At 39.6% G+C, this 27,894-nt stretch overlaps 1 protein-coding gene across 3 annotated transcripts in view; it reads right to left on the reverse strand.

Annotated features, from left to right (window-relative positions):
* Positions 1-27,894, reverse strand: part of MGMT (O-6-methylguanine-DNA methyltransferase) — a 228,357-nt gene that overhangs the window by 53,964 nt on the left and 146,499 nt on the right. For all 3 annotated transcript variants that reach the window (XM_067465787.1, XM_067465786.1, XM_067465785.1), the window contains exon 4: positions 1,954-2,114. In XM_067465787.1, coding sequence (XP_067321888.1) covers positions 1,954-2,114 — 161 coding nt within the window. The remainder of the gene's footprint in view (positions 1-1,953; positions 2,115-27,894) is intronic.

Raw genomic sequence — 27,894 nt, forward strand, 5'->3', positions numbered from 1 at the left:
ATCTCTCAATGGGATTTTTAAGTTTCTAGGAAATGGTGGAAAAGCCCAAATGTTGTTCATGAGTGTTGGGTGAAGCCTATATTCTAAAGAAATGTATGTATCTAAAATATAACTGAGCTAGTTTATTTGAAGGCTTTTTAATCTCCCGAGACCACACAACAACGAATGCTACAGGTGAGAGCTATTTGATAGTCCCTATAAATAGAGGCCAGGGTAAAAGCAGCCAAGGCTTCGCATGTGTGTGTGCATTTGGGGGGGGGGGGGGGGGTGGTCTGGGATTTTTAAGGCCAGTCTGCTCATTCATGATCTCTCTTCTAAGAGTTCAGTGTATACTTTTTCACTTCCTTGTAGTGAAAAGTGAGGGTCTGGAATGGCCTCTTTAGGTCCTGGTATCCAGACAGCTGTGAAGGAAGCTACCTTTGGAACTAACCTCCCCAGCCCTTATAAAGTAATGGGATTTGGGAGGGAGTGCTCTGGGTTGGCTTTCCAGGAAATGACTGGCTGGATGAGCAACCCATAGTTTGGACTGCTCTCAGGGTCTCATCCACGGGACAAACTCAGGCGGTGATCATGGCCTGACATCTGGTATCAGGTTGCTTTCCCTAGTTCTTTGTTCATCTCCAGATACAATTTACTTAGGGCACTTCCAGACAGCATCCAAATTTGGATTAAATACGTGGGTTTAAAAATTGCAGTACCTGATAGCAAGTACAGGCACAGACCTGTCAATCCTGGAAAATGGTCTTCCACCACCCTGGCACCTTTCTTTGTAGTGGATTTTACAAGACGGGACAGGGGACATCCGGTGGAAAGTTGGTTTTTTTAATTCTCCACAAGATGTGTTGGATCATATATGTGCTCATGCGGATATCTAAATGTACACACAAGTAGATTTCTTATCTCTCTCTTCAACAAACTATAAATTCAAGCTCTATTTAATATAATTAATATAATTAAGATCAGAACAAAGGAATGGTTTCAGAGATCTAATTGTAACTGCATTCCAATTGTGCTTCTGTTTAGCCACCAGTGTGTCTGTAGCTCCATTTTTTTTGTCAGCTGTTATGTGCTTTGGAGCACGATGATGCACTTTGGAGCATGATGATGTGCTGGAGCAATCCACACCAGAGTATAGGAAGTCACATGTTTCCCATGACTGCAGTGATATAGTCATGTGAATATGCAATTTTTTTTTTTTACCAGAATTGTGTTTTAAGTGCACCTTTTAAACACGTACTTTTCAGCTGAAAATGTCATTTTAGCACCACGCTTTTATCCTTGTTACTTCTAGTTTTTAGTGCATATGTAGAAGGGCCCTTACATAGGTCAAATAAAGTGGCCCTAATTTTCTTGGTCTGGTCTCATTATTTCCTAGTTGGTCACTACATCTTGTGTCCCCCCTTTCCTCCTTACCCATCTCTTCCTTTTGCCACATATATATTTAATGGCATTTATTGGTTTCAAAATTAATATCTCTAGAGTTTATATCATACACAAAGTACTCCTATACTCTTAGTATATGTCATACGGTTTTGCTAAGTTCTGGATCTCTCAAAATTTGGGAATGTAAGTATGAAGCTCCTTACTGTTTCAAGATTTTATGCAGCTGGGTTGAAGGTGACAGAGAAGAACAAAGACTTTTGCAGTGAGCCTTAAAACTCTCTAAGTGGTCAAATAGAAGGTAGTGGCAGCCTTTTTTGGGATGGTGTGTGGTACTTACTGATACTCAAGACACACCCATTTTAAATCTTCTCAATCCCGGGGGGGGGGGGGGTTGAGAAGGGCGGGGTATAAATGTTGTAAATAATAATAATAACCAGGATGTCATGTTTTAATTTTAAAATCTTGCAATAAATTACACAAACTAAATGTAAACATCAGAAACTCACATGGCTTTGGGGAAATGTCCCCTCCCAAAAAAACACCCAGTATGACACTAATCAATATACAGACCGTGCTCAAAAAGTGGATGGTGGAAAGGAGGTATTGGAAGCTTCTCTATCATCCGTGGCTCACAGAAGTACGCCTGAAGCCAAGCTGTGCACTGTTTCAGTGGCTCTGTCATTTCTTCTATGGCTCCGATTACCTCGCAAGACACCAAAGTCTCTGTAATACTGTAACAAAAACAGAAGTTTGATATGTTTTAAAATACTACTGTAAAAGAATTGTTAGTATGGTATAAGCAAATTCCATGCTGAGTGAATCTTTTGTCTCAAGTACAAAATCTTTCTTCTCACACACAGAATCAAATTACAAAAGGTAACTGCAATAAAGAACTCCAGTTTCCAATTAGACAACAAAATCTACGTAATCCTTATGTATATGTCATATTACTCAAATCTGAGGGGACAAAAATCTAGTACAAGTATAATAAAAGGATTTCAAAGTTGAGGGAACAAAGAACATGTATTTTAGCAAAAGGGCAAAAAGCTCTCCTTAAGTATGTAAGTTTGCACAAAACATATCGTAACAGCTATAAGGAAAGTATCAGATACTTATTTAGCAACTTGCCTATTATTTATTTATTTATGGGGACTCATAAATAAATAAATAAATATTTATTCAGTTGGCAACACTTCCCTGCCATTGATATAAAACAATATAAAACATCAAAATTCACCCTCCCCTGATAAAAGATTACTAATTTAAGATGTGTGAACTATACTCTAGCCAACTTGAGTAGAGCCACCAAGGATGGATCAACACTGCCATATAATCCAGTTGGAGAATGCACATTAACTGCTTTGACCTGGATTATATGAGATGGCACTGCCATATAATCCAGTTCAATACAGTTAATCTGCATTCAGAAACTGCATTATATGGCAATGTAGATTGGGTCCAAATCATCGGCCCATCTGATACAGTGGGTTTTACTAAATTGGACCAGCATATATGTTCATTCATTTGATAATATCTGTAGAAAAGAGAAATATATATAGGTAAAGCAGATACAGGCACACAATAACATGGGACAAAGCAACAGGCTAATTTGGAAATTTCTGCTTTCAGCAGAGTAAGACTGTGCTTTGATCAAATTCGTGACACAGAACCCTTTAGGCTTTACAACCAACAACCTGGAACATCCTGAAGCTAGGAAGAAGTGCAATGAAGAAATCATTGTGTTTGAAAACTGCACAGACATAGAGAGGCATGGCATACATTTATTAATACCAATAAGTCATTTGTTACAGGAAATCTGAAATAGGGCAAAATAATTAAAATCATCAAGAAAGGAAGAATTTACATGGTTAGTTTAAACAATGTTGCCCCATTTTGCAATTCACACATTTCCTGGATTAAAGTACATTCTAACTGGTTGTAGAAATAATTAAATAGATCTTTTACAATGCAGCAGAGCCTTAAAGGAAACGTAGCAAAATCCAATCCAATCTCTACTAGTTTTGCACCACACATTTATATCTGTTCAGAGAAAAAGAAGATGACTTTAGACTTAATGAAATTCTATTTAGTAGAAGGTAAGTAAAAGTAAAGGTTTCCCCTTGACGTTAAGTCTAATCGTGCCTGATTTTGGGGGTGGTGCTCATAGAATCATTGAGTTGGAAGAGAACTCATGGGCCATCCAGTCCAACCCTCTGCCAAAAAGCAGGAAGATCGCATTCAAAGCATCTCCATTTCTAAGCCGAAGAGCTGGGGTTGTCCGTAGATTCCTCCTAGGTCATGTGGCCGGCATGACTGCGTGGAGCGCCATTACCTTCTTACTGGAGCAGTACCTATTGAACTACTCACATTTGCATGTTTTTGAACTGCTAGGTTGGCAGAAGCTGAGCAAAATTCCTGAAAGTGGGAGGGTTGCAACTCCTTGAGAAGTAGATATTTGTAAAATCTCTTTGTTTATCAAGAAGGCTACTGCTTCAGAAATTGAAGCCCAATACCCATTTGGACATAGTTTCTTCTCCTTGTTTTATCCTTCTACTTATCTTATTTCTCACTGGCAATCTATAATCACAGAGTTGCTTGAATTAGTTACCATCCTACCTCTCTCGAGAATACAGTTATCTTTTATTTTTCAGCCTTTCAAAATTTACTTAACATGCAGCCTGTAATTCTAAGCATTTTTCTCCTCTTAAAAGTACACCTGCAGAATGTTTATAGTAGGAACATTTATCTTAAAATTCATGCTTTAAACATACATTCAATATCCCAACACCTCGTTTTCCCAACATATTTCTGCTATATGCTTCCAATCTAATGATTTCCTAGGATTAATTACTTATTCATGGTTGATACCCTCACAGGTTCTTTTAATATTCTGCAAGAGGCATGTATGATGATCAATTTAACGGATACACCATGATATACATGGATAAAAATAATAATAGAAGACATTTGTGTTATGAAAACGTTTACTATTTCTGCTTTTTAAAGAAACAAATCTTGTAGAACTTATCATTCTCCCCTTTCTATAAAGTATCATAATAAGAGTGTTTTCAAATACGATGAGTGAGAAATATAAACCACTGTCAAGTAACACCAAGATTTTACTCAAAACTTCTTGGATAGTGGACAAAGCGTGGAAATAATGGTGTATTGCCTTGTATTCAAGTCTAAAAACTTGCTCAATATTGCATGCAGAACCTTTACCAAACAGAACAAGACAATCTTCATATATCAATCATCTTCAGTAGCAAGATAAGTAATGGACTTTCAGCACATTTTTTGTACAATTCTCAACGCATGAGCAAAGGATATGATTCAATTTTGGTTCTAGAAAATGGAAGTATCACATTGTAATTCTTGCTTATATTAACGCATTAGAGACAGCAAGAGAGAATAGTAACCTAAGGCCCTTCCACACAGCCATATAACCCAGAATATCAAGGCAGAAAATCCCACAATATCTGCTTTGAACCGGGTTATCTGAGTCCACACTGCCATTTATTCAAAGCAGATACTGTGGGATTTCCTGCCTTGATATTCTGGGTTATATGGCTGTGTGGAAGGGCCCCTAGTCAGCAATCACCCTATCTTATTCTTATTCTTGAATGATTTGCTAAGTTTACAACCAGAAAGACTATGATACAGGAAAACCACTACACCATATTTATAAATACTTGCGCATGGACTCAGGTTGGCTTATACTGCCCTATATCCCAGGATCTGATCCCAGATATTCTGCTTTGAACTGGATAATATGAGTATCCACTGCCATATAATCTGGGATAAGCAGATAATCTGGGTTCAGATTCTGGGATATAGGGCAGTGTAGAAGGGACCTCAGATTTTATTCTTGATTTTACTACCATTCCTCCTGCAGTGGCTCCACATTGAAGAATAGTTTTCCCAGTCTTGCATCAAAGGTTCAGACTTGACAGAATTCCTATTCATCTCAGAACAGCTGCAAGAGGAGCAAAAGTGACATCAACAAAGGATCCAACAGCCCTATGATAGCAGATCCACTAGTTTGCCCATCTATATCCATGTAACACATCCATCTGTTTCCCTCAAATGATACGTAAAAATTATTTCACAAGAAAATATATGATTTATTTTTTTAAAGATGTCATCTTTTTTTTTTTTTTTTTGAGGAGGTATGTACTTTGGAACAATGAAATAATTCTCAAAGTCTGGCTACCAGTATTAAAAAACACTAAAATCAAAATAGTAAATAAAGAACAACTCAAAAACAGTGGAATTCCGAACAAGAAACAATCAGGGCCAGCTAATCACCTCCCAACGAAGGATTCTCCCAGGCAGTAAGCAGCCAGACCTTGAAGCTGCAAGGCCACTAAATGCTAATCAAGGTGGCCAATTGCAACAGTCACACCTGCTTCAATCAGACAAGAGTTCTTTCTCCCACCCCGGACATTCCACAGATATATAAACCTCACTTGCCTAGTTTCCAACAGACCTCCCAACCTCTGAGGATGCCTGCCATAGATGCAGGCGAAATGTCAGGAGATAATTCTTGTGGAACATAGACATTACAGCCTGGAAACCTTACAGCAACCCAGCTCGCAAAGTTTTTCAACTCACACATAAACTCCACAACTAACAAGAAAACCTTTCTTTGGAATGCAAGCACAGTTACATACATGAATTCCAGTTGTAGAATAGTAGTTAGAAATGACATTAAGCCTAGCACAGGCCCTCTCATATTCTCCCCCAAACTAGCATTACAGAAGACAGGGCTGAAATGAGTAGGGACTAACAACAGCCGTGTATAGTCTTCATAATAATAGACCATAACCTTTGGGTATGAACAGTAAGTCAGGTAGACCATGGCATGAGCCACATAAGCCTGGAGAATAAAGCTGATGGGACACAATATTTGCATGTCTATGGACAGACTGACTGAAGTGAGCAGGGACCACCAACAGCCATGTACGGTCCTCATAATACTAGACCATAACCTTTGGGTATGCAGAGTAAGTCAGGTAGACCATGGCATGAGCCATGTAAGCCTGGAAAATAAAGCTGATGGTACACAATATTTGCATGTCTATGGACAGACTGACCGCAATGAGCAGGGACCAACAACAGATGTGTATGGTCCTCATAATACTAGACCATATTTTTTGGGTATAAGTCAGGTAAACCATGGCATGAGCTACGTAAACCTGGAGAATAAAGCTGATGGGACACAATATTTGCATGTCTATGGACAGACTGAATGAGCAACTTGTTCCCCCAATCTTTCAGCTCCAACTGCAATCTTTATCCCTCATGTTTCTCAAAAATTATGTATTTCTTTTACGAGCAGTAATAGCATTTACTGGTCCATTGCAAATATTTCATGCCTTTCATGTATATTCACAGCATTGTTTACAAAAATAATTTTCAAATACATATTTTAATATTTTAAAACATGGCATTAAAATATATTATACAAAATCTGTTAAGGTTCCTGGTAGCATGGTGGAGAGAAAAATGTTCCTAAAGCACATACATACTGCTAACATTTTGCGTGGACATTTTTTAAAGGTTGTTACATCAATACCTTGATGTCATTTAAACAGTCTTCTTTGATAGATGAAGGCAAAACTAGCCCCCAAATTGCAGATGAATTGTCTAGTCCCTAATGATTCCAAAACAATTACAGGATGCAGAGCAATCTAGTTAAATTTTATTCAAAAGCTTACTACACTTGTGTTTTCTCTTATTTTTCTATCAATGAAACCCAGGAGGCTTAAGCACAATTCATTATGTATGAGACCCAACTTACAGTGCTTGACTGTTGATTAATAGGAAAGTTTGCAGTATGTACATTTGCAACATTAGATGCATACAATATGCTAACTTATTCTTCCACCGAAGCTAATTATTTACAAAAATGACTACTTGAGACTACAATTTATTAAATGCATGCATCCAGTTTCAATTTGGCCCCAAAAGACAGCCTGGAATGAAGATCTTTTACTTGATGTGACAAGTTCTGGAAACAGTGTTATTAATATTGTAAGTGTAACAAATGAAGAGTTCAGATAGCCTTATGTCTATGTTGTGTTTGTTTATTTCTCAGCTACATCAATTAATAAAAACAGCTTTTCAAGAAGTTTAATACCCACATAAGGGTCCCCCACCCTTTTTGGAATGAGCTTTGCATAGGCAAGGTATCAATATATTAGAAATAAGGATTAAAAAAAAAAGAGAGAGAGAGAGAGCAGGAAGGTCTTTCAATTATACTTAATCATTTTTCCAAGACCTTTTAAAGGAAAGTAATACAACATTTGAAGCATTTCTAAAACATCTTCATAGCAATTTTTATGGGTTTGGAAGCTTATATCCTCTTACCTTCAATGGGATTTGAGACAGTCAAATATGTACCAGATTGTAGCCCAATAAAAGGATTTACGAGCATACTTCAGAACCAAATGCCACAACACATAAACAAAACACAATCATCTGGGTGCTGGACTGCCTAAGCAACAATTTCGATGTCAAATAGTACTCATTTGCCTCTTCTGGACCATAGAAGGTATACTTCTTTCTACAGCTTTCTTACTGCCACTTGTGGCACCAAGAGTGCAATTGTTTTCTATGGAAGTTACTACATACACTTTAGAGGTGTGAGCAGTCTGATGCCTATGTCCATATGGCAAGATAAGGAGAGGGGTTTTTTTTATGGGAGGGAGGACATGAGGTCCTCCCATTTAAAGACAACGGATAGCATGGAAGGTCATCAAATACTATCAACCGTCTTGAGCCATTAGGATTTTGACTGGATCCTGCCTATCTATCTGTCTATCTATCTATCTATCTATCTATCTATCTATCTATCTTTCTACCTGATGAATCTTTACTGGGAAACCAGAAAAGGATTAAAATATCAGTGGAAAGGTGCTCTCAAAATAAGACACAATTATCTATTGAAAATGAAACCACCATAAACTCCTTTTGTGTTTAGTAGACATCTAGCTGGGCCTGCATAAATAATGACATTCAATATATATTCAAATGAATTATTTTAATGGAAATCCATATATATGTGTACAGGCTTGGAGATTTGAGTTTGTAGAATAACTTCTAAAATTGGTTGTCCTTACAGAACGGTATAATGTTTCTACAATGGTGCCAAGGTCAGGTTTATCATAGGCAATTAACTATGCAAGTAGTTGCTTCAGGGCAACTTTAATATGCACACCTGACTTTACTCATTTATTTTCTCAGGTTCTCCATCTCGGGCCATACCCTTCAGGTGTAAGTTTCCCCCTCAGTACCAAACAATTACCATCTGGTGCAACCCACTCACCTCTCCCCACCCCCCGCCGACCCCAGCAAGCAACACAACGGTATTTCCTTTACCTATCACCGAAATCCAGGGCTTAGTCTGACCATAGATCAAGAATATCAAGAATCTGATAATATTTTTGTCCCATATACCTAAGTTGAATCACATGCATCTGCAAAAACAATATAAATATTTATTTCCTAACCATCAAGACATTTGTGTTTGAATTTTCACATATCTAGGGCCCCTTCCACACAGCTAGATAAAATACCACATTTTCTGCTTTGAACTGGGATATATGGCAGTGCGGACTCAAATAACCCAGTTGAAAGCATATTGTGGGATTTTCTGCCTTGAAAATCTGGGGTATAGGGCTGTGTGGAAGGGCTCTAGCTGTGTCTAGGATTACAGTAACAATTCTGTGTAATATTTTGAAATGAGATATATTAACTGCCTTTTATCTCACAGATATCTAGCATTAAGTGTTCATTAGAGACTGGATTTTGAAATAGATGGCAGTTCTTATGAACAAGAACTGACCTCAATAGGCAGTTAGAGGAGAAAAGAATGAGGTGGTTATGAGCAGCCTGTAAATTTCAGATTATAAATACAGTAGAATCTCACTTATCCAACCTTTGCTCATCCAACATTCTGTATTATCCAACATAGTCCTCCTCCCACCCGGATCCACAGCTATTTCATTACATTGCGATGTTTTGGTGTCAAATTCGTACATACAGTAATTACTACATAACGTTACTGTGTATTGAACTGCCTTTTCTGTCGATTTGCTGCAAAACATGATGTTTTGGTGCTGAATTTGTAAAATCATAACATAATTTGACATTTAATAGGCTTTTCCTTAATCCCTCCTTATTATCCAACATTTTCGCTTATCCAACATTCTGCCGACCCGTTTATGTTGGATAAGCAAGACTCTATTGTAGTTGCTGATTTTTCTCATCTTTTTTTTTAACATGAAGAACTAGTCACAAGTCCTACAGCTAAAGGGAAAAGCACCGAATGACTGCATATTCATATCTAGAATATGAAACAGAATGCCAGGTGTTCAATTGAAAAGTCAAATATTCATATATTTTTAAATGATCTAATTTCAAGTGCCTACTGTTCAGCAAAGTAACAACTCCTGTACAACATAGTGAATCAAGACAGCCATGTAACACACTTTTCCGCAAATAAATAAATAAATCACAAGGTCCAATATTAAGCCAGGAAAGTGTTTGCGTGTGTGTCCCCCAAAAATTATTTATTGTGTCAGAAGCAAATTGAGAATACAGTTATAATGTATAAAAAACCACAAACAAAGTTACAAACTTGGGATTGTACTAAATTCCCTTTGACCAGAGTCTGGCCACTGGGAGTGCCTCTGGTGGTCACTGTGAGAAGGTCCTCCATTGTGCATGTAGTAGGACTCTAGCTGCATTGAAGTAAATGGTCTGTTGTTTGCTCTTCTCCACACTCTCATCTCGTGGACTCCACTTTGTGGCCTCATTTCTTAAGATTGGCTCTGCATCTCGTGGTGCCAGAGCGAAGTCTGTTCAGCACCTTCCAAGTCGCCCAGAAGTGACTTGCAGTTCCCCAAAAATGAGCAACAAGAACTTTTGACATAAGAAACAAAGATCTTTCTGAACTTTGTTTAATGACAAAAAAAAAAAGCATCCCTTTGATCAAAAATTGTAAAGGCTTTGGGAAGGCTGCACATAAACTTTTCTGATGTGGCCATGAGCTGTATACTTGCTAGCCCTGGCATAAGGACCAGTTGACTGATAGTGAAAACCATCCATCTAAATCTTCTAACTTATAAAACTCCAACTAGGTAGCAGCCATCAAAAAGCATTCTAATAAATGTAAAAATCCCTTGTAGGTGAGGGGAAAATATTGAACTTTCTCATTTCTGCATGCAAGAACAAAACACTCAAGACCTGACATCTCCAAAATGTAAATCACATTATTTCCCCCCCAGATGCTTAGAAATGGTTCATACATACATAAACATTTAGTGCTCATCCCTTTAGAAATTCACACAAGATAGATGAAGTGTTTCCTATGGAAAAAAGTTACAGAAGTTTTTCCGTGGTGATGAATCTTGGATGTTACAATTGCAAATGCCAGTTTTCACTAGATAATACGATCAATGTATAATGAGCACTCAGTCACAAGTGAATTGGACTCATTTCAGTGCACTGCATTGGCATTCAAAAATTACTATGTGTGTGTTTTTAAACCAGGGCAAAAGAAATCACACATGTTGTTTTACAACACACTATAGTTTTATGGTCCCAAATCTACAAAAGCAATGCATTTTGATCAAATTCATGGAATGTTGTCTCACTGTCTGTGTTGCAAAAATAGTAGCGGGATATCTCAACACATGCAGTATATTTCATAATATATTTTTGCACAGTTAAATATAATAAAACCTTTAAAAATATATATGCTCTGTGATTACAGACTTTGTAACACTAGGCTTCACCGAGTCTTGTGTTGCAGTTCCATTAGTGTGCATACAACATTAATAAATAACATTGCCACTTAAATGCCTTTCTTGTAAATTGGTTTGTTCTGTTCGGTATAAATAATACAAATTTCTCTGTTCCCAAGTATGTCAGATTCCCTTCACTTCCCTTTACCTATGCATAGCAAGCAACATGAGCCAAGGATGTAGTTTAATCTAGAAAGAAATTTGTCAGAACAGGTATAATAATAATACACTAACTGGGTAGAATAGCCAATAAGCATTATTTTGGCATATAACATGCATCTACCAACCATGTATCAACACTAAAAATCAAGTCAAGGATTTAATCAAAGGCTACTATGATGCCTAGAGGTTGAAAGCAACAAGGCAGTCTTCCATTCTAAACCCAACATTTAAAACTGATTTTCTTGCCCTTGGGCAAAGAAGCAGTCTTATTAGGACAAGAATATACATTAAAATGAGCACTTTATCTGCAATATGGTAAAAGCATCTTCCAATCGGTAATGTAAATAAATGTAATAAATATTTAATTAAATCACACTTTCTACTTTTTTCCTCCATCTAATTTTTATAAAGACCAAAATCTATACAAAACACTGAAGTTCAGGACTAGAAATCCAATGCAAATTCACCTGCTTTTGGGATATAACATTCATCAAATATTAACTGAGATTTAACGATACTTACAACAAGAACCGTATCCAGTGTTAGGTAACCTTAGGGGTGGTGCATAACAAATGTAAACAATATCTTGTTTAGCAAATGTGTAGTGTGGTTGGAATGGTTAGATATTGGTTGATTTGATACTTGCACAAGGACAAAAATGGGATATCTGCAAAGAGAAGCTTTGTGCTAATAGGAATGCACTGTAGTTCGGCAAGTCCTGAAGCTGCAGTCTTGTGCCTATTTAACAGCTTCAGTAACATGGAGTAAATGGGTTTATTTGAAAATCAGGATTTTACTGTTCAAATATGGCAAAACAGTTTGCTTATCAAGGGAAGGGCAAAACACAAAGCCCTCATTGGGCATGTCTAAGACTTTTTTTCATGTGTAAATTAGCTTGACATCTCAATCATTTCTAGGAGACTCTTTGGATCTTTGAGGAATAACACATTTTAAAAACAAAATTTTGTCACAGGATGTCTGAATTCCTTCATGTAGTCACTTTTCTACCTAGTATGCACTTCAGTCTGCTGGAAGGGATTCTAAATAGTAGACTGCAACTATCACTGTTGGTAGTTTTGAACAATCATAGATTGCATCTACACTGAACACTTAGGTTGGTGTAGAGCAGGGGTCCTCAAACTAAGGCCCGGGGGCCAAATGTGGCCCTCCAAGGTTATTTACCCGGCCCCCACTTAGGGTCAACCTAAGTCTGTAACAACTTGAAAGCACACAACAACAATCCTCATTGAAATACTATATATTTGTTAAATATTTTAATTATTGTATTGTTTTTAAGTGGTTTTTGCACTACAAATAAGATATGTGCCGTGTGCATAGGAATACATTCATGTTTTTTTCCAGTTATAATCCGGCCCTCCAACAGTTTGAGGCACTGTAACCCAGCCCTCCGTTTAAAAAGTTTGAGGACCCCTGGTGTAGAGCATGATCAGCTCCTATGGCAAACAAATGTTGCATGGGACTGAACCCAGTTTGTCAGATAGCCTGGACTTGAGCCATAAAGGGCTTTGTAAGCCATACACAGCCTGGAAAGAAACTACTAGCCACTGGAGTTATTTAAGCAGTAGTATAATATGATCTCTACAATCTATCTCTACTAACAATTTAGCTTCAGCTCTTTGGACCAGCTGAAATTTCTGAATACTGTTCAAATGCCGTCTCAGGTAGAGTACATTACAGTAATCTAAATGGGAAGTAACTAAGGTATGTCCCACTAGGACCAGATCCAAGGAATGGGCACAGTTGGCACACAAGTTTTAAATGTGCAAAAGGACTCATGGTTTCCATAGAAACTGCAGAATTTCCAAATTTGAAGTTCAGACCAGAAGTATACCCAAACTGCGAACCTGTGTCTTTAGGGGGAGTATAAACCCATATAACATTGGCAGAATCCCTACTCCCTGATCTGTCTTTTGACAGATCAAGAGCTCCTCTGTCTAGATTAAGCTTCAGTTTCTTGTATACTCAATTATTATTGAAAATAACTGGTTTAAAACCAAGGCAGTCCCTTGATTTTAAATGGAAGAACAGATGTCATCTACCAATTGTGGATACTGTACCCCACAACCTCCCTCCCCGTCCAGGTATTTTCATAGATCATCCACAAATCACACAGCCAGGCTTGAAACCTGATTGAAATATTCCTTTTTATCCAGGAACCACTGTAACTAGAAGGCCACCACACACTTCAATTCATTGTCACCAAATGGTATTTTAGCTAATTATTAATTATGGAGGGATTCAGAGGTGTCTTTTTCAACCAATCTCTCACAATTGCCTCCTTTAGGCAAGACAGAACTCTCCCTCATTGTAAGGAGGCAGTGCTACCCTCTTCACCTAGTCTACTTCTGGTCTTTTTAGTGAGCCAGGAAGGGCAAGCATCTAGCACATAGGTGGTGGCTCTCACCTCTTCAAGGCTCTTGTCCACTTTCTCAACCTGAACAAATTGAAAAATATCCAATAACGCTGGACAAACAGGAGTCAAGATGGTATCTGGGTCTGATTCAACTATAGCATCCAAGTTGGAGCAGATCTGAGTGATCTTATCTGCAAAGTGTTGTGTAAATTCTTCACATTGGGTTGTTGATTGATCTGTATTTTCTACTTGAGGTACAGTACGCAACAGACCTCAGATAACTTGAAATATTTCTGGACAGCTCCTTGCAAATACAACAGTGGAAGAATATATATTTATTGTATACTCAATATATACAACATAGTAATATGTTGCCCATATTGCTATGAACTAGTCCTTCCAATAGGCTCCAGCCCATGCTTGATCAGACTCATTCCAAATCTGCTGCCAAACTTGCTCTAACCGCCATCTCAGTTGCTTTATCATAACCAACTTTTTGGAAAATAGAATCCAGTAAGAGGTAACATTCAGGAGTGATTATGTCCACCATCCTGGTCATTTCACTATTTCAGAGATCATCTGAAGCCTTAACATAATAGGAAAATCCCTAAGAGCTCCCAGAAATATGTCTGGATTCATTGAACTCCTGTGATGTATAATCTGAATCAGTCTTCTGCCAATGCAGAACTCTTGAGTTCCAGTGAGTTTTAAACTTGGCCAGGTAATGATCTGTCCATGACAACTGAACTCTAGAAAGGTCCTCCATACTAAAATCACCACCCGCTATTCTGTATCACAGTACATAAAACAAGCAAAATGGGTAGGTCCAATTGGGACAGACCCATGGTTGTCATGGAGTCCATGAGGTCCATAGACTCGAACATCAATGCTGAGAGCATTCCGGCTAGTTCAGAAAGGGAGACTATTGAGCAACAGGTCTGTGATACTGAACAGAACATCTATTTTATTTTACCTATGCATATATACTCAAAACCCGCAGACTATGAAATTGGGCACCTGTTCAGGGGGATGGAATCATGATAGATGCCTGCAATTCCACCCCCACCCCCTGCAATTGCTGGTTGATGCACAGGGAAACTTGGCATGCAGAACTGGGCAGATTAACCTCTCCATCCTGCTTCATCCAGACAGGGTTCTCTGATGCAGGCCAGGTCAGCATTTTCACACAGAATCAAATCCTGAATAGCACTTGCTTTCCCATTCTCTGACCTGCAATTCAATAGCAACATTTAAAATCCAGCAGGATTACCACCAAAGATATCTGTGTTATTTGACCTTGGAGGCAATGAGCACCTTGTTATGCATGTGTGCAGGTATATAGTATAAACTGTGTTTTCTGGATCCATCCATTTCCATGAGAATTGATGACCCCCCCTTTATCAGGCAACTTAAAATGTGGTTCAAAGTATTAGAGAAAGTACACGTAACATGGTTGGCATTACAGGGAGCTTAGGAGTAGGAAGTCAAGAAAATCCAAATTCCACTGGGGCTGAGTATGGAAGTATAAAAGTATATTATTGGATATATGCCTAAATTTACATGCCACTATTTCCGTTTAAATGTGAGTGAGTCCAAGTTATTCATTATAGTAAATATCATGTTCACTCAGCTTTAGTTTTGTATACTTTATCCCTTTTCAGAGATCAATGATCAAATGAAACATACACAAAAAGTCTAGGCCAGCATAACCCATCAAACTATACATATCTTTAGTAAACTGTTAGAATTATTTCTGAAGTGTTTTCTCATTCACGGCATGTGTTTTCATTACAGCCAATTCTCATTACAAAAGAACAACAGCTATAAAGCATCATGCGTATCTGTGAATGAATTAGTACTATGAAGGAGTCCAAAACAAGGTTTTAAGGGCATTATGTTTACATGTTTACTGCAATTCCAAGACTGCTTTGAAAAATTGGTACTAAAAAAAACTCTACCAAAAAAAAAACTGTTCTTGGATGTAACTCCTTTTAGCTTACCTTGCTCAATTTGTCTGAACAGTAAGATGCGAATATTCACTGCCAATTAGTTTATGCAATTCAGAAAAATCTAACTCACACTGCCAAGAAAGAAACCAGAACCTCTAGAGTGCAGCTGGATCTGCAACCTCCCTCCTTATCTTGTTAAGCCTGTAAGACAGCCTCTCTCTGCCATTTTCAATTAGATATACTTTATGAAAACTGTGCCAATAAGATACTAATTGGAGAAGTGAGATGCTATTTGTGTTTGAAGACAGTGTGTAGCTCAAATATAGAGTGCAATCTGGTACAACAGACAAATGGGCAAAGGTAAATGCACATAATACAGAAATAGGAGACCGAGTACATGTGCGTGCACGTGTGTGTGTATGTTACACAGAGCAGGACTAAAGGATAATGGAGCATTTTTCTCATGTAAATATCCTATCCCTCAATGATTATCAGACTGCCATGCTACCCCCATTTATCCTCTTTTCCTATAGATCATTGGCCAGGATAATTGGGTTTCAAAGATTACCATTTTCCGTCATCATTAGAACTACAAACAAGATAGGGTAACACCCATTGCCCTTCAATTTCTATTTTGCTGTCATTAAGCACAGCTAACTTTATTGGTCTTGTTCAGACGTAACACTAAACTGTGGTTTAGTGCAGGAAGGAGAAAGCTCTGGCTCCTTGAGGCTGCCTACAAGTCTAGTATGGAAATAACTTACCATGACAGTCAATCTTCAAATCCCACCCCTTCCATTTTTCCAGATGAAAAGAATTTTTTATAATTATTTCTCTTGCCTTCTTTCCCATTTAATATGGTGGTGGTGGGAAAGATGCCCCAGGTGTGAAGCTGGAGATACATATAGTTTATGTCACAATCATGTAAATGTACAGAGGGTACTTGCGAAGTCTGCATGCATCAGTTGTACAATTGTGCCAATTGCGAAGGTGCAATTCCAACAACAGACAGTGTATAGGGTTTTTAACTTTAAAGATTCCACCCACTGTCACCAATTGCACAGACTGTTCTTAAATTCTGCCACCAATTATACAGGTGTGGATGATTATGGATGTAATTTATATCAGGCCTCAATTGTTGATAAGAATTTGTTATAAGGGAGGCCAATTATTACTTGTAAAATTAAGGTAACTGCCACCAACGTGAGGTATCGCCGATGAGAACTGGCTCCCCAGACGCAGATTACCGGGGATGACACGGTCTTCAACAAAAGTTAATAAGTTTATTATGTACAAAGCGTATGGTTGCAGGCTGTTAAATAACTTGGAATAACTTATAGAACTTTGAATGTAACTTGGTTTGCAATATAGTTCACTCTTCTAGATGACACAACTTGTGATTGACTTTTACTGAGGTGGAGCACTTTAATATACAATGTTTCCTAATGTGAATAGCGTTCCAATTTGATCTCTTCTTGATCAAATCCCAAATCTCTAGTACTTCCCTGACTAGCGATCTATACAAGCTTCCCTTAGTCCTCTCTGACTAAAGAAACTATTTAGGTTTCTCCCTTCAGCCTTCCTAGACTGAAGAAACCTCTGGCTATACACACACTACTCTCCACTCTCCACTCTCAACTGCTAACTCCGACTCTCAACTCTAAAACTCTAAACTAAACTAATTCTTTTCAAAGACGCAGATAACATTTTCTTGCTTGGCTCCGCCCACTTCTCACTCCCCTGTCTGGTCTCCTTGGCAACGCTACTGTGGATACAACCAGTTAACTCTAGTTTTCAGCTACTGTTACCACACAAACATATTCTAACAGTTAGACATATACATAGTATCAATAACTACTGCACAGTACTCAATGTCTTTTTTAAAAAATAAATGCTCATTTATCTCATACATTTCTATTTGTCTAATCTCAAACATAGTATGCCTGTAATAAAAGACCCCAAATTTTACTTTCCCAGAAACAATGCTTGATCTCATCTATTAACCATTACATCTATTAATCTGCAATGATCACCCCTTTATGCAAACACTACAGAATACATGTATGTGCCGGATTGAAGGCAAAGTATAAAATCTGTCCGAGCTACTAAATTATTGTAGGTCCCTGTCCAAATCAATTGGGTTACAAACATTTTTGCCTAAACCTTGCTTTAAAGTTTAAGTGCTTGCTTTTATTGTGCTTGGTTTTTATTTTTTAATTCTGCTGTCTGCTTTTGTACTTTTCCGAACTGCAAGGTTTTCTTTATTTTTTTCTTGCTTAATATTTTATTGAAATGCTTAGTTTCTGCAAAAACTGTTGATGGTCAGGATCTAGCTACAATGGTCCATGCTCTGGTTACATCCTGTATAGATTACTGCAATGCACTCTATGTGGGGTTGTCTTTGAAGACTGTTGGGAAACTCCAACTAGTCCAACGGGTGGCAGCCAGATTGCTAACTAGAGCAACATGCAGGGAGCATACCACCCCACCCCCCACCCACCCCGTTATGTCAGCTTCACTGGCTGCCAGTCTACTTCCGAGCACAATTCAACAAGCTGGTCTTGACCTATAAAGCCCTACACGGCTCTGGCCCAGTTTACTTGTCAGAACGTATCTCCCTCTACGTCCCTTCCCACAGTTTAAGATCATCCAGGGAGGCCCTGCTCTTGGCTCCGCCAGCTTCGCAAAATCATTTGGTGGGAACCAGAGGCAGGGCCTTCTTGGCTGTGGCCCCCTGCCTGTGGAACTCGCTCCCCAGCGAGATCAGGTCGGCTTCTTCTCTCCTGTCTTTCAGAAAAAAACTGAAATCATGGTTCTGGGACCAGGCCTTTGGACAACAGACATAGCAGCACTTGGTTATGGAACTGAACTGGAATGGCTTATGGTTTTGACAAAATTATGGAATTGAACTGGACTAGCTTCATGGTGTTGACAAATGTTTTAGCTGCTTTTAACCTAATGATTTATTTATTGTAATAAACTATTGCTAAATTGTTGTTTGTTTGTATCTATGGCATCGAATTGTTGCCGAACATAAGCTGTCCCGAGTCCCCCTTTGGAGGTTGAGAAGGACAGGATAGAAATGCCGGAAATAAATAAATAAAAACCAAACAAGCAAAATGAATAATAAAAAAAAGGAAAACAAAGACACCCCAAGTCATTTTTTTGTACTTTGTACAAGAGTGTATAGAACAGGAATGGAAGTGGATCCAGGAAGCTCAGGGTCCTTCTATACTGCAGAAAATGCACATAGAACCAAAGTTTAAACCTCCAGTTCCCTGTGCATTTGCTGCCCACACAGGGGGCCAAAGTTTCACCTTTGTGGGTGAGAGAAATGCAATATCCCCCACCCACCCTGATTTCCAATTGCCTTCCCTCAGCCCCTTTCCTGCTTTAAAAACAGGGCCAACTATTGTGCCAAATCATAAGTTTTAAAGTCTTATCTTTTTTAAAAAAAATCCTCTCTTTTTCATCTATGCCTGATCCGGGGAGAGGCGGATGAGCTCCCTCTTATCAACTCCAGCTCCTCATGCGGAGACATGAGAGAAGCCTCCCACAAGGATGATAAAAACATCAAATCATCTGGGTGTCCCTGGGCAACGTCCTTGCAGATGGCAAATTCTCTCACACCAGAAGTGACTTGCAGTTTCTCAAAACAAAACAAAAACAAAAAACTATGCCTGCACCATAACAAAGTTATGTTTCTGTATAAGATACACCAAAACTGCGAATGACAACACAAATATACAAAGAAAGCACAAACCACTTGTTTTTCTCATTACTAGTGACAGTTGAAATAGCTGTCGCTACTACCAATGAGTTTGCTATTAGGCAAAAATTAATTGTATGTAGACTGAATTAATGAGATGGAAAAAGATGCACATCTTAGCAAACACAGATGGGAGTAGCCTCTACAAACACACTAATATTGAAATAGTTGTGCCAATTCAACTATGTGTAGACCACTCAACCAATAAACCAAAAGTGCTTTCTGATCATGGAAAACTGAAACTATTGTAACAAAACAAAACAAAATCCCACAGCAAAATGTAAACACTAAGCTGTGGTTTTCAGCACAAAGTTGACCCCCAATGTGAATTTTGCAGACTGCTTTCTACAGATTTATAAATAAATGATTAGATATAAAATCTCTAGAGGTTTTTCCTTTTCCACAGCAATTACAGGAGAAGATTATTACCATTCAAGTAGGGTTCCAGTTAAAGTTCATTGAGTGGCAGGAATCATTCATTGCTGTCCCCACATCTTAAGTCACTGTGACAGAAAATCCAATGTTAGCATGTACTGTGAAAATTTTAACAAGTCAAGTCAATATGCACTGAATGAACACATTCTTGAGTTAAAATATATTACTGCCAATAATGGATTGAATTAAGAAAGTATGGAGTTTCAAATCTGATCAATGTCAGTGAGAAATTTCTTGGGGTTTATACGCAGCATTAAGAAGTCATCACCCGTTACAGATATTGCATGTTCATTTGTAGGCTTCTCTCCCTTCATTTTAAATGCACCCTTTTAGTGCTAATAAGGACAATGGGGTTAATAACAAAATAAATCATATTAATGATTTCAAGTCCAGCATTTATTTTTCAAATTAAGAGTTCAATTTGTCCCCTTTACTATTGATGTATGCTCTTTGCATCTATCTCCCTTCTTGTGTGCATGGATGTAAAATCATTTACCGTTAAAAAAAATCAGTTATTGTATCTTCAAAATATGTAACTATATTTTTTAAAAGGAAAAGCTTCAGCAAGAACATTTTCTTACAGATAAGTATTCTCAAACACTTAAAACAAACAAACAAAAAAAAAAAACAAGCAGACACATAAAACCCCCTATATGGAAAGCTTCTAGTATTTTATTAAGCACATTACCAGAAGTTAACATTTTAAGACACTATTAGGATGGTAGGCAAGATGTAACAAGGCACAGTGTAAGTCATCTGATTTAAATACTGTTTTTAATGTGTGTTGGAAGGTATTTCTCAATTAACTCCCATAAAGAAGGAAGCACACATTTAGGCAATAAGGATCTGTGCTTACAGTACTTATATCTCAGATATCACCAGGTGAGGCATACCCAATCTCAAAGTTTCTTAGCTAGCAATTCTTGGAAAGACATACAAAACTTTCCAATTACACAGGTAATTACTTTCTGATGATGTCACAACCATGCATTAACTCTCCTCAATTCATAGTTGAAACAACACACAAAAATCTACCATGGTAATGATGTTTCACAGCCATTAAGTTTTAATTGATTTTAGAAAGTGGAGGAGAAAAAACAGAGTTATCCTTAAAAAATGGAAGGACAGCTCCGGTTTATTCTCCTCTAACTTTTTCCCCCCACGAGGTTCCTGTCCAAAACATTATGAAAAGAGACAAACATAGAAGCAGAAATTATGGAAAGAGAATGTGCAGGTCTATGTAGTCTTGTGGCATTATTTGCTCTGTAGTTTGTTTAGGTGCTGCTGTTGTGTGAAGGGCACTTTGTTAAAATGCAATTTGTTACTTAAAAGAAATAAGGTGCCTCTGTTTCTTCCAGGTGGATATGAGAGCAATGTTAGCAGGAAGGAATATAAGCAGAGCTGCAGAAGAACATCAGCTGCAGAGATAAATATTTCTTTTGCATGATCAGAAAACAACTTGAAAATTTGTTCTGGTAAAGCCACTTCCAAACTTTCTCTGGCAGGGAATGGTCCAACAAGATTTGGAGGGCAATATGGTGACTACCTGTGGCGTAAGGTCGTTTCTACATAGGCCTAGATGTAAATGATATAGGCATTTTTAAACACCAATGTCATTCACATATAGAGGCCAGAGAGCCAGCCAAAAACCTACCTTGTTTGACGGGGTGACAGCCAGATACCCCCAGCCTACTATTGGCCTAAAGGGCATTGCCACTGCCCTCCCCCCCATTTTGGCCCCAAAGTTCCTGGTGGATCATTTTGACATGCCAGGAACTATCTACAAGTCTCATGCCTCCATTTGATGGCCTCTACTATATGTTTAGGGCCAAAACAGGAGGACAGTAGAGGTACTGCCATCCCCCCCCCCCCTCGGCCTATCAGAGCATGAGGAAACGGGATGTCTGTGGGGACTGATCCTTGGTATTGCACATGGCAATCCCAAGGGTCAGTCCCCACCGAACTCATAACTGGGAAGATTTATTTTACATGGAGCAAACCTGGATTTCCAGGTTTACTCCAGGTTAAACTGAGTTAGCCTGAGGCATAATTTGGATGCCTCAGGCTAATCCATTTTCTGTTCTGCATTAAAAAGCTGTGTAGGTGCAGCCTAACAGTTGCTTGATTGTGTGTAGATATGTGTAGTTAAAGACACAGAAATTCATCTCATAAAATATTTTTGGGACTGCGGAAACAAATCTGGATGGGGTTATCATTCTGATGAAGAATGGATGTGCAGCTTCAGCATTCCTTGAGGATTTAGCACCATTCATAAAGTATCAGTTGGATAGATTTTTCTACAATTTCATGTGGGCCATTTGTGTCCTTTCTGATGTGCATACCTGGATCTGAGTGGCAAAGACTATTGTTGGAGAGGTTGTGTTTTGGTGGCCTCCAACAGCAAGAATTCATTATGCACATGATGGGAGTAGAGCTAAAAGTACATTAGCCCCAGTCCCCCTCCCCCTTTGGATCTCCCCTTTCCAACCTCTCTGTCTTTCTCAATGCAATGTGAGCTTTCAGGTTGCTTCAGGGCTGGATAGGAATTATTTCCCATTTACTTATGTGTGCATGTGGTTTTTTTTGGGGGGGGGGTGCCTATGCCATACTGTATCTGTGGCACATTGATACTGATTAAAGATGGTAGCAGTAAATAGGTTGTCACTGGCAAGTACTGGGGGCATAATTTAAGAGTTTAGTGTATACCTTGACACCTTTTTGTTGAAGGGTAGGGTTATGGAATGGCCTGTTTAGGTCCAGAGACTTGCGTGGTGATGAAGGAGTCTAAACTTGGGGCTGACTTGAAGCTTTGCTCTCTCTTATAAAGTCCTGGGACTTGGGGATGGGAGAAGTGCCCTATCTTTGCCTTCCAGTAAATGGTCAGTCTGAGCGATCTACCCACAGTATTGGTTTGGCCTTCGAGTTGGGTGTTTTGCTAAAGGGAAGGCTGAGGATGAGGTGGCAATGGGTTGACATCTGGACTAAGCTGGATACATGTTGGGTTGCTTCTACCTTTGCTAATTTCCAGGTTCAATCCACTTACATAGGTTATATGTCGAATATAGCAACCTTTACTTAATTCACTTTTCTGTCTGGTCTTATTATTTCATGGTTAGTCATCAATACCTCTCCAGCAAAGGATCACCGCCTTGTCGGGGCGCTGGAGCTTGAGCACCTCAATGATGTTCATGAGCGAAACCGTGAAGGGACACCCAAGACGGGACGGTTGTGGCAGAGAGGTCAGACCAAGCGTGATCCCTGGGGAAGGCAATGGCAAACCACTCCAGTATCCTTGCCAAGAAAACTAAATGGACCAGTACAACCAGAGATATGTCGGTATGCCATTGGAAGATGGGACTCCCAGGTCGGAAGATGGCCAAAATGCTACTGGAGAGGAGCAGAGGATAAGTTCAACTAGCCCCAGATGTGATGACGCAGCTAGCTCAAAGCCGAAAGGAAGGCTAGCGGCCGACGGTACTGGAGGCGAACGACGAATCCGATGCTCTAAAAATCAACACACCATAGGAACCTGGAATGTAAGATCTATGAGCCAGGGCAAATTGGATGTTGTTATTGGTGAGATGTCAAGACTAAAGATAGACATTCTGGGGGTCAGCGAACTGAAATGGACTGGAATGGGCCACTTCACATCAGATGACCACCAGATCTACTACTGCGGACAAGAGGAACATCGAAGAAATGGAGTAGCCTTCATAATTAATAAGAAATTCGCTAAAGCGGTGCTTGGATACAACCCAAAAAATGACAGAATGATCTCAATTCGAGTGCAAGGAAAGCCTTTCAACATCACAGTGATCCAAATATACGCCCCAACCACAGCTGCTGAAGAAGCAGAAGTAGATCAGTTCTATGAGGATCTGCAGGACCTACTGGATAATACACCAAAAAGAGACATTATTTTCATTACAGGAGACTGGAATGCCAAGGTGGGAAGTCAAGTGACAACTGGGATCACAGGCAAGCATGGTCTGGGAGAACAAAATGAAGCGGGACGCAGGCTGATAGAATTCTGCCAGGAAAATTCACTGTGTATAACGAATACTCTCTTCCAACAACCTAAAAGACGGCTTTATACATGGACCTCACCAGACGGTCAGCACCGAAATCAGATTGACTACATCCTTTGCAGCCAGAGGTGGCGGACATCCATCCAGTCGGTGAAAACAAGACCTGGGGCTGACTGTAGCTCAGATCACGAACTTCTTATTGCCCAATTTAGAATAAAACTAAAGAGATCAGGGAAAATACACAGACCAGTTAGATATGATCTCACTAACATTCCTAGCGAATATACAGTGGAAGTGAAGAACAGATTTGAAGGACTAGATTTAGTAAACAGAGTCCCAGAAGAACTATGGACAGAAGTCCGCGACATTGTTCAGGAGGCGGCAACAAAGTACGTTCCAAAGAAAAAGAAAACCAAGAAGGCAAAATGGTTGTCTGCTGAGACACTGGAAGTAGCCCAAGAAAGGAGGAAAGCAAAAGGAAACAGTGAAAAGGGGAGATATGCCCAGTTAAATGCGCAATTCCAGAGGTTAGCTAGAAGAGATAAGGAACTATTTTTAAATAAGCAATGCATGGAAGTGGAAGAAGACAACAGAATAGGAAGGACAAGAGACCTCTTCCAGAAAATTAGAAACATTGGAGGTAAATTTCAGGCAAAAATTGGTATGATAAGAAACAAAGATGGCAGGGACCTAACAGAAGCTGAAGAGATCAAGAGAAGGTGGCGAGACTATACAGAAGATCTGTATAGGAAGGATAATAATATCGAGGATAGCTTTGACGGTGTGGTGAATGAATTAGAACCAGACATCCTGAGGAGTGAGGTTGAATGGGCCTTAAGAAGCATTGCTAACAACAAGGCAGCAGGAGATGATGGGATCCCAGCTGAACTGTTTAAAATCTTAAAAGATGATGCTGTCAAGGTGATGCATGCCATTTGCCAGCAAATATGGAAAACACAAGAATGGCCATCAGACTGGAAAAAATCAACTTATATCCCCATACCAAAAAAGGGAAATGCGAAAGACTGCTCAAACTTCCGTACAGTGGCCCTTATTTCTCATGCCAGTAAGGTAATGCTCAAGATCCTGCAAGGAAGACTCCAGCAATACATGGAGCGAGAGTTGCCAGATGTTCAAGCTGGGTTTAGAAAAGGCAGAGGAACGAGAGACCAGATTGCCAATATCCGCTGGATAATGGAGAAAGGCAGGGAGTTTCAGAAAAACATCTACTTCTGCTTCATTGACTATTCTAAAGCCTTTGACTGTGTGGATCATAATAAATTGTGGCAAGTTCTTAGTGGGATGGGCATACCAAGCCACCTTGTCTCTCTCCTGAGGAATCTGTACAAGGACCAAGTAGCAACAGTCAGAACTGACCACGGAACAACAGACTGGTTCAAGATTGGGAAAGGCGTCCGGCAAGGCTGCATACTCTCACCCAACCTTTTTAACTTGTATGCAGAACACATCATGCGATGTGCGGGGCTGGATGAATGCAAAGCTGGGGTGAAAATTGCTGGAAGAAACATTAACAACCTCAGATATGCAGATGACACCACTCTGATGGCCGAAAGCGAGGAGGAGCTGAGGAGCCTTCTAATCAAGGTGAAAGAAGAAAGCGCAAAAGCCGGGTTGCAGCTAAACGTCAAAAAAACCAAGATTATGGCAACAAGAATGATTGACAACTGGAAAATAGAGGGAGAAACCGTGGAGGCCGTGACAGACTTTGTATTTCTAGGTGCAAAGATTACTGCAGATGCAGACTGTGGCCAGGAAATCAGAAGACGCTTACTTCTTGGGAGGAGAGCAATGTCCAGTCTCGATAAAATAGTGAAGAGTAGAGACATCAGACTGGCAACAAAGATCCGCCTAGTCAAAGCCATGGTATTCCCTGTAGTTACCTACGGATGTGAGAGCTGGACCTTAGGGAAGGCTGAGCGAAGGAAGATCGATGCTTTTGAGCTGTGGTGTTGGAGGAAAGTGCTGAGAGTGCCTTGGACTGCGAGAAGATCCAACCAGTCCATCCTCCAGGAAATAAAGCCCGACTGCTCACTGGAGGGAAAGATACTAGAGACAAAGTTGAAGTACTTTGGCCACATCATGAGGAGACAGGAAAGCCTAGAGAAGACAATTATGTTGGGGAAAGTGGAAGGCAAAAGGAAGAGGGGCCGACCAAGGGCAAGATGGATGGATGGCATCCTTGAAGTGACTGGACTGACCTTGAAGGAGCTGGGGGTGGTAACGGCCGACAGGGAGCTCTGGCGTAGGCTGGTCCATGAGGTCACGAAGAGTCGGAGACGACTAAACGAATGAACAACAACATCAATACCTGTTAGAAAGTCTGAGTAGACTCATAGATTTTATTTATTTATTTATACTATGCCAGTCTCCAAACATGGGACCTAATTCTTTCTGGTTTGCCAACCCTTTTCCACTGGCATTGCAACAACAGCGTTTCTGATTTATTCTTAGACATAATTCAAAGTGCAGGTTTCTATCCAAATAGTTGTAGACAAAATTCTGAAAAATCACCCAAAGCCTCCAATGTCATTTGAACATCTTATGCTGTATAAAATTGACTTCTTTTGTAGTGGAAACCTAGTTGCTTCCTTAGGGTAGTTAGAATAGCTTTTTTTAAAAAGTGTGATACAACTGTTGGGTTATTTAAAATATTGTTACTCCATTTGTCTATTTTTGATTTCTTAAAAAAATCTTGAATTTTATTTATTTACTTACCCTATTTATATCCCACCTTTCTCAACCCCGAAGGGGACTCAAGACGGCTTTACATATAGGCAACAATTCAATGCCTTAAACACGTACAAATAAAATAAACATTTAAAATAAGAATTGAAATTAATGCAAATGAAAACATTTTAAAACATTACATTCACTGTTAAAAACCATGCCAACCACAATCATAATCTCGGGCCATTCTATTAGGCAACTGCACATAATCCGTATCTATTATTGCACTACAAATCATTCTCCAAAGGCTTGATCCCAAAGCCATGTTTACACTTTCCTTCTGAAGGGCAGGAGGGAGGGATCCAATCTAATGTCACTGGGGAGGGAGTTCCACAGTTAAGGGGACACCACTGAGGCCCGGTCTCTCATCCCCACCAGTCATGCCTGCGAAGGAGGCAGGACCAAGAGCAGGGCCTCCCCAGAAGGTCTTAACCTACGAGGAGGTTCATAAGGGGAAATACATTTGGACAGGTAAGCTGTCCAAATGTAGAGCTTTATAGGCTAAAGCCAGCAGTTTGAATTGCGCTCAGTAGCAGATGGGCAGCCAGTCCTCTCTCTTTACATTGCTCCAGTTAGCAGCCTGGCTATTGCCCGTTTGACCATTTGTAGCTTCCGAACAGTCTTAAAAGGCAACCCCACATAAAGCGCATTGCATCAGTCTATTCAGGTTGTAACCAGAGTATGGACTACCATGGTCAAATCTGATTTCCCAAGGTACGGGCTCAGCTGGCGCACAAGTTTTAATTGTGTGAAGGCTCCCCTAGCCACTGCCTAAACCTGGGGTTCCAGGCTCAGCAATGAATCCAGTAGGACTCCCATGCTGCAAACCTGTGTCTTAAGGGGGAGTGTAACCCTGTCCAGGAAAGTCTGTAACCTTTCACCCTGTTCAGCTGGTTCCTAACCCAAACAGCCTCCTTAGCAGCAGGTGGAAAAGAGTAATAGAGTTGCATGTTATCTGCATACAAATGACATCGAACTCCAAAACTCCAAAAGATATCTCCCAAAGGCCTCATGTAGACATTAAACAACATGGGGGGGGGGGGGAGCATTGAAACCTGCAGGACTCCACAGGACAATGGCTGCAAGGCCGAGCAGGTGTCCTCCAACAACACCTTCTGGAAAAGGCCCTCCAGGAAGGATTGGAGCCACTATAGAACAGTACCTCTGAGACCCATTCCCTCCAGGCATTCCAAAAGGATACCATGGCCTACGGTATTGTTGGCTGCTGAGTGGT

The sequence above is a fragment of the Anolis sagrei genome, chromosome 3, assembly GCF_037176765.1.
Source record: "Anolis sagrei isolate rAnoSag1 chromosome 3, rAnoSag1.mat, whole genome shotgun sequence".
Classification (NCBI taxonomy): domain Eukaryota; kingdom Metazoa; phylum Chordata; class Lepidosauria; order Squamata; family Dactyloidae; genus Anolis; species Anolis sagrei.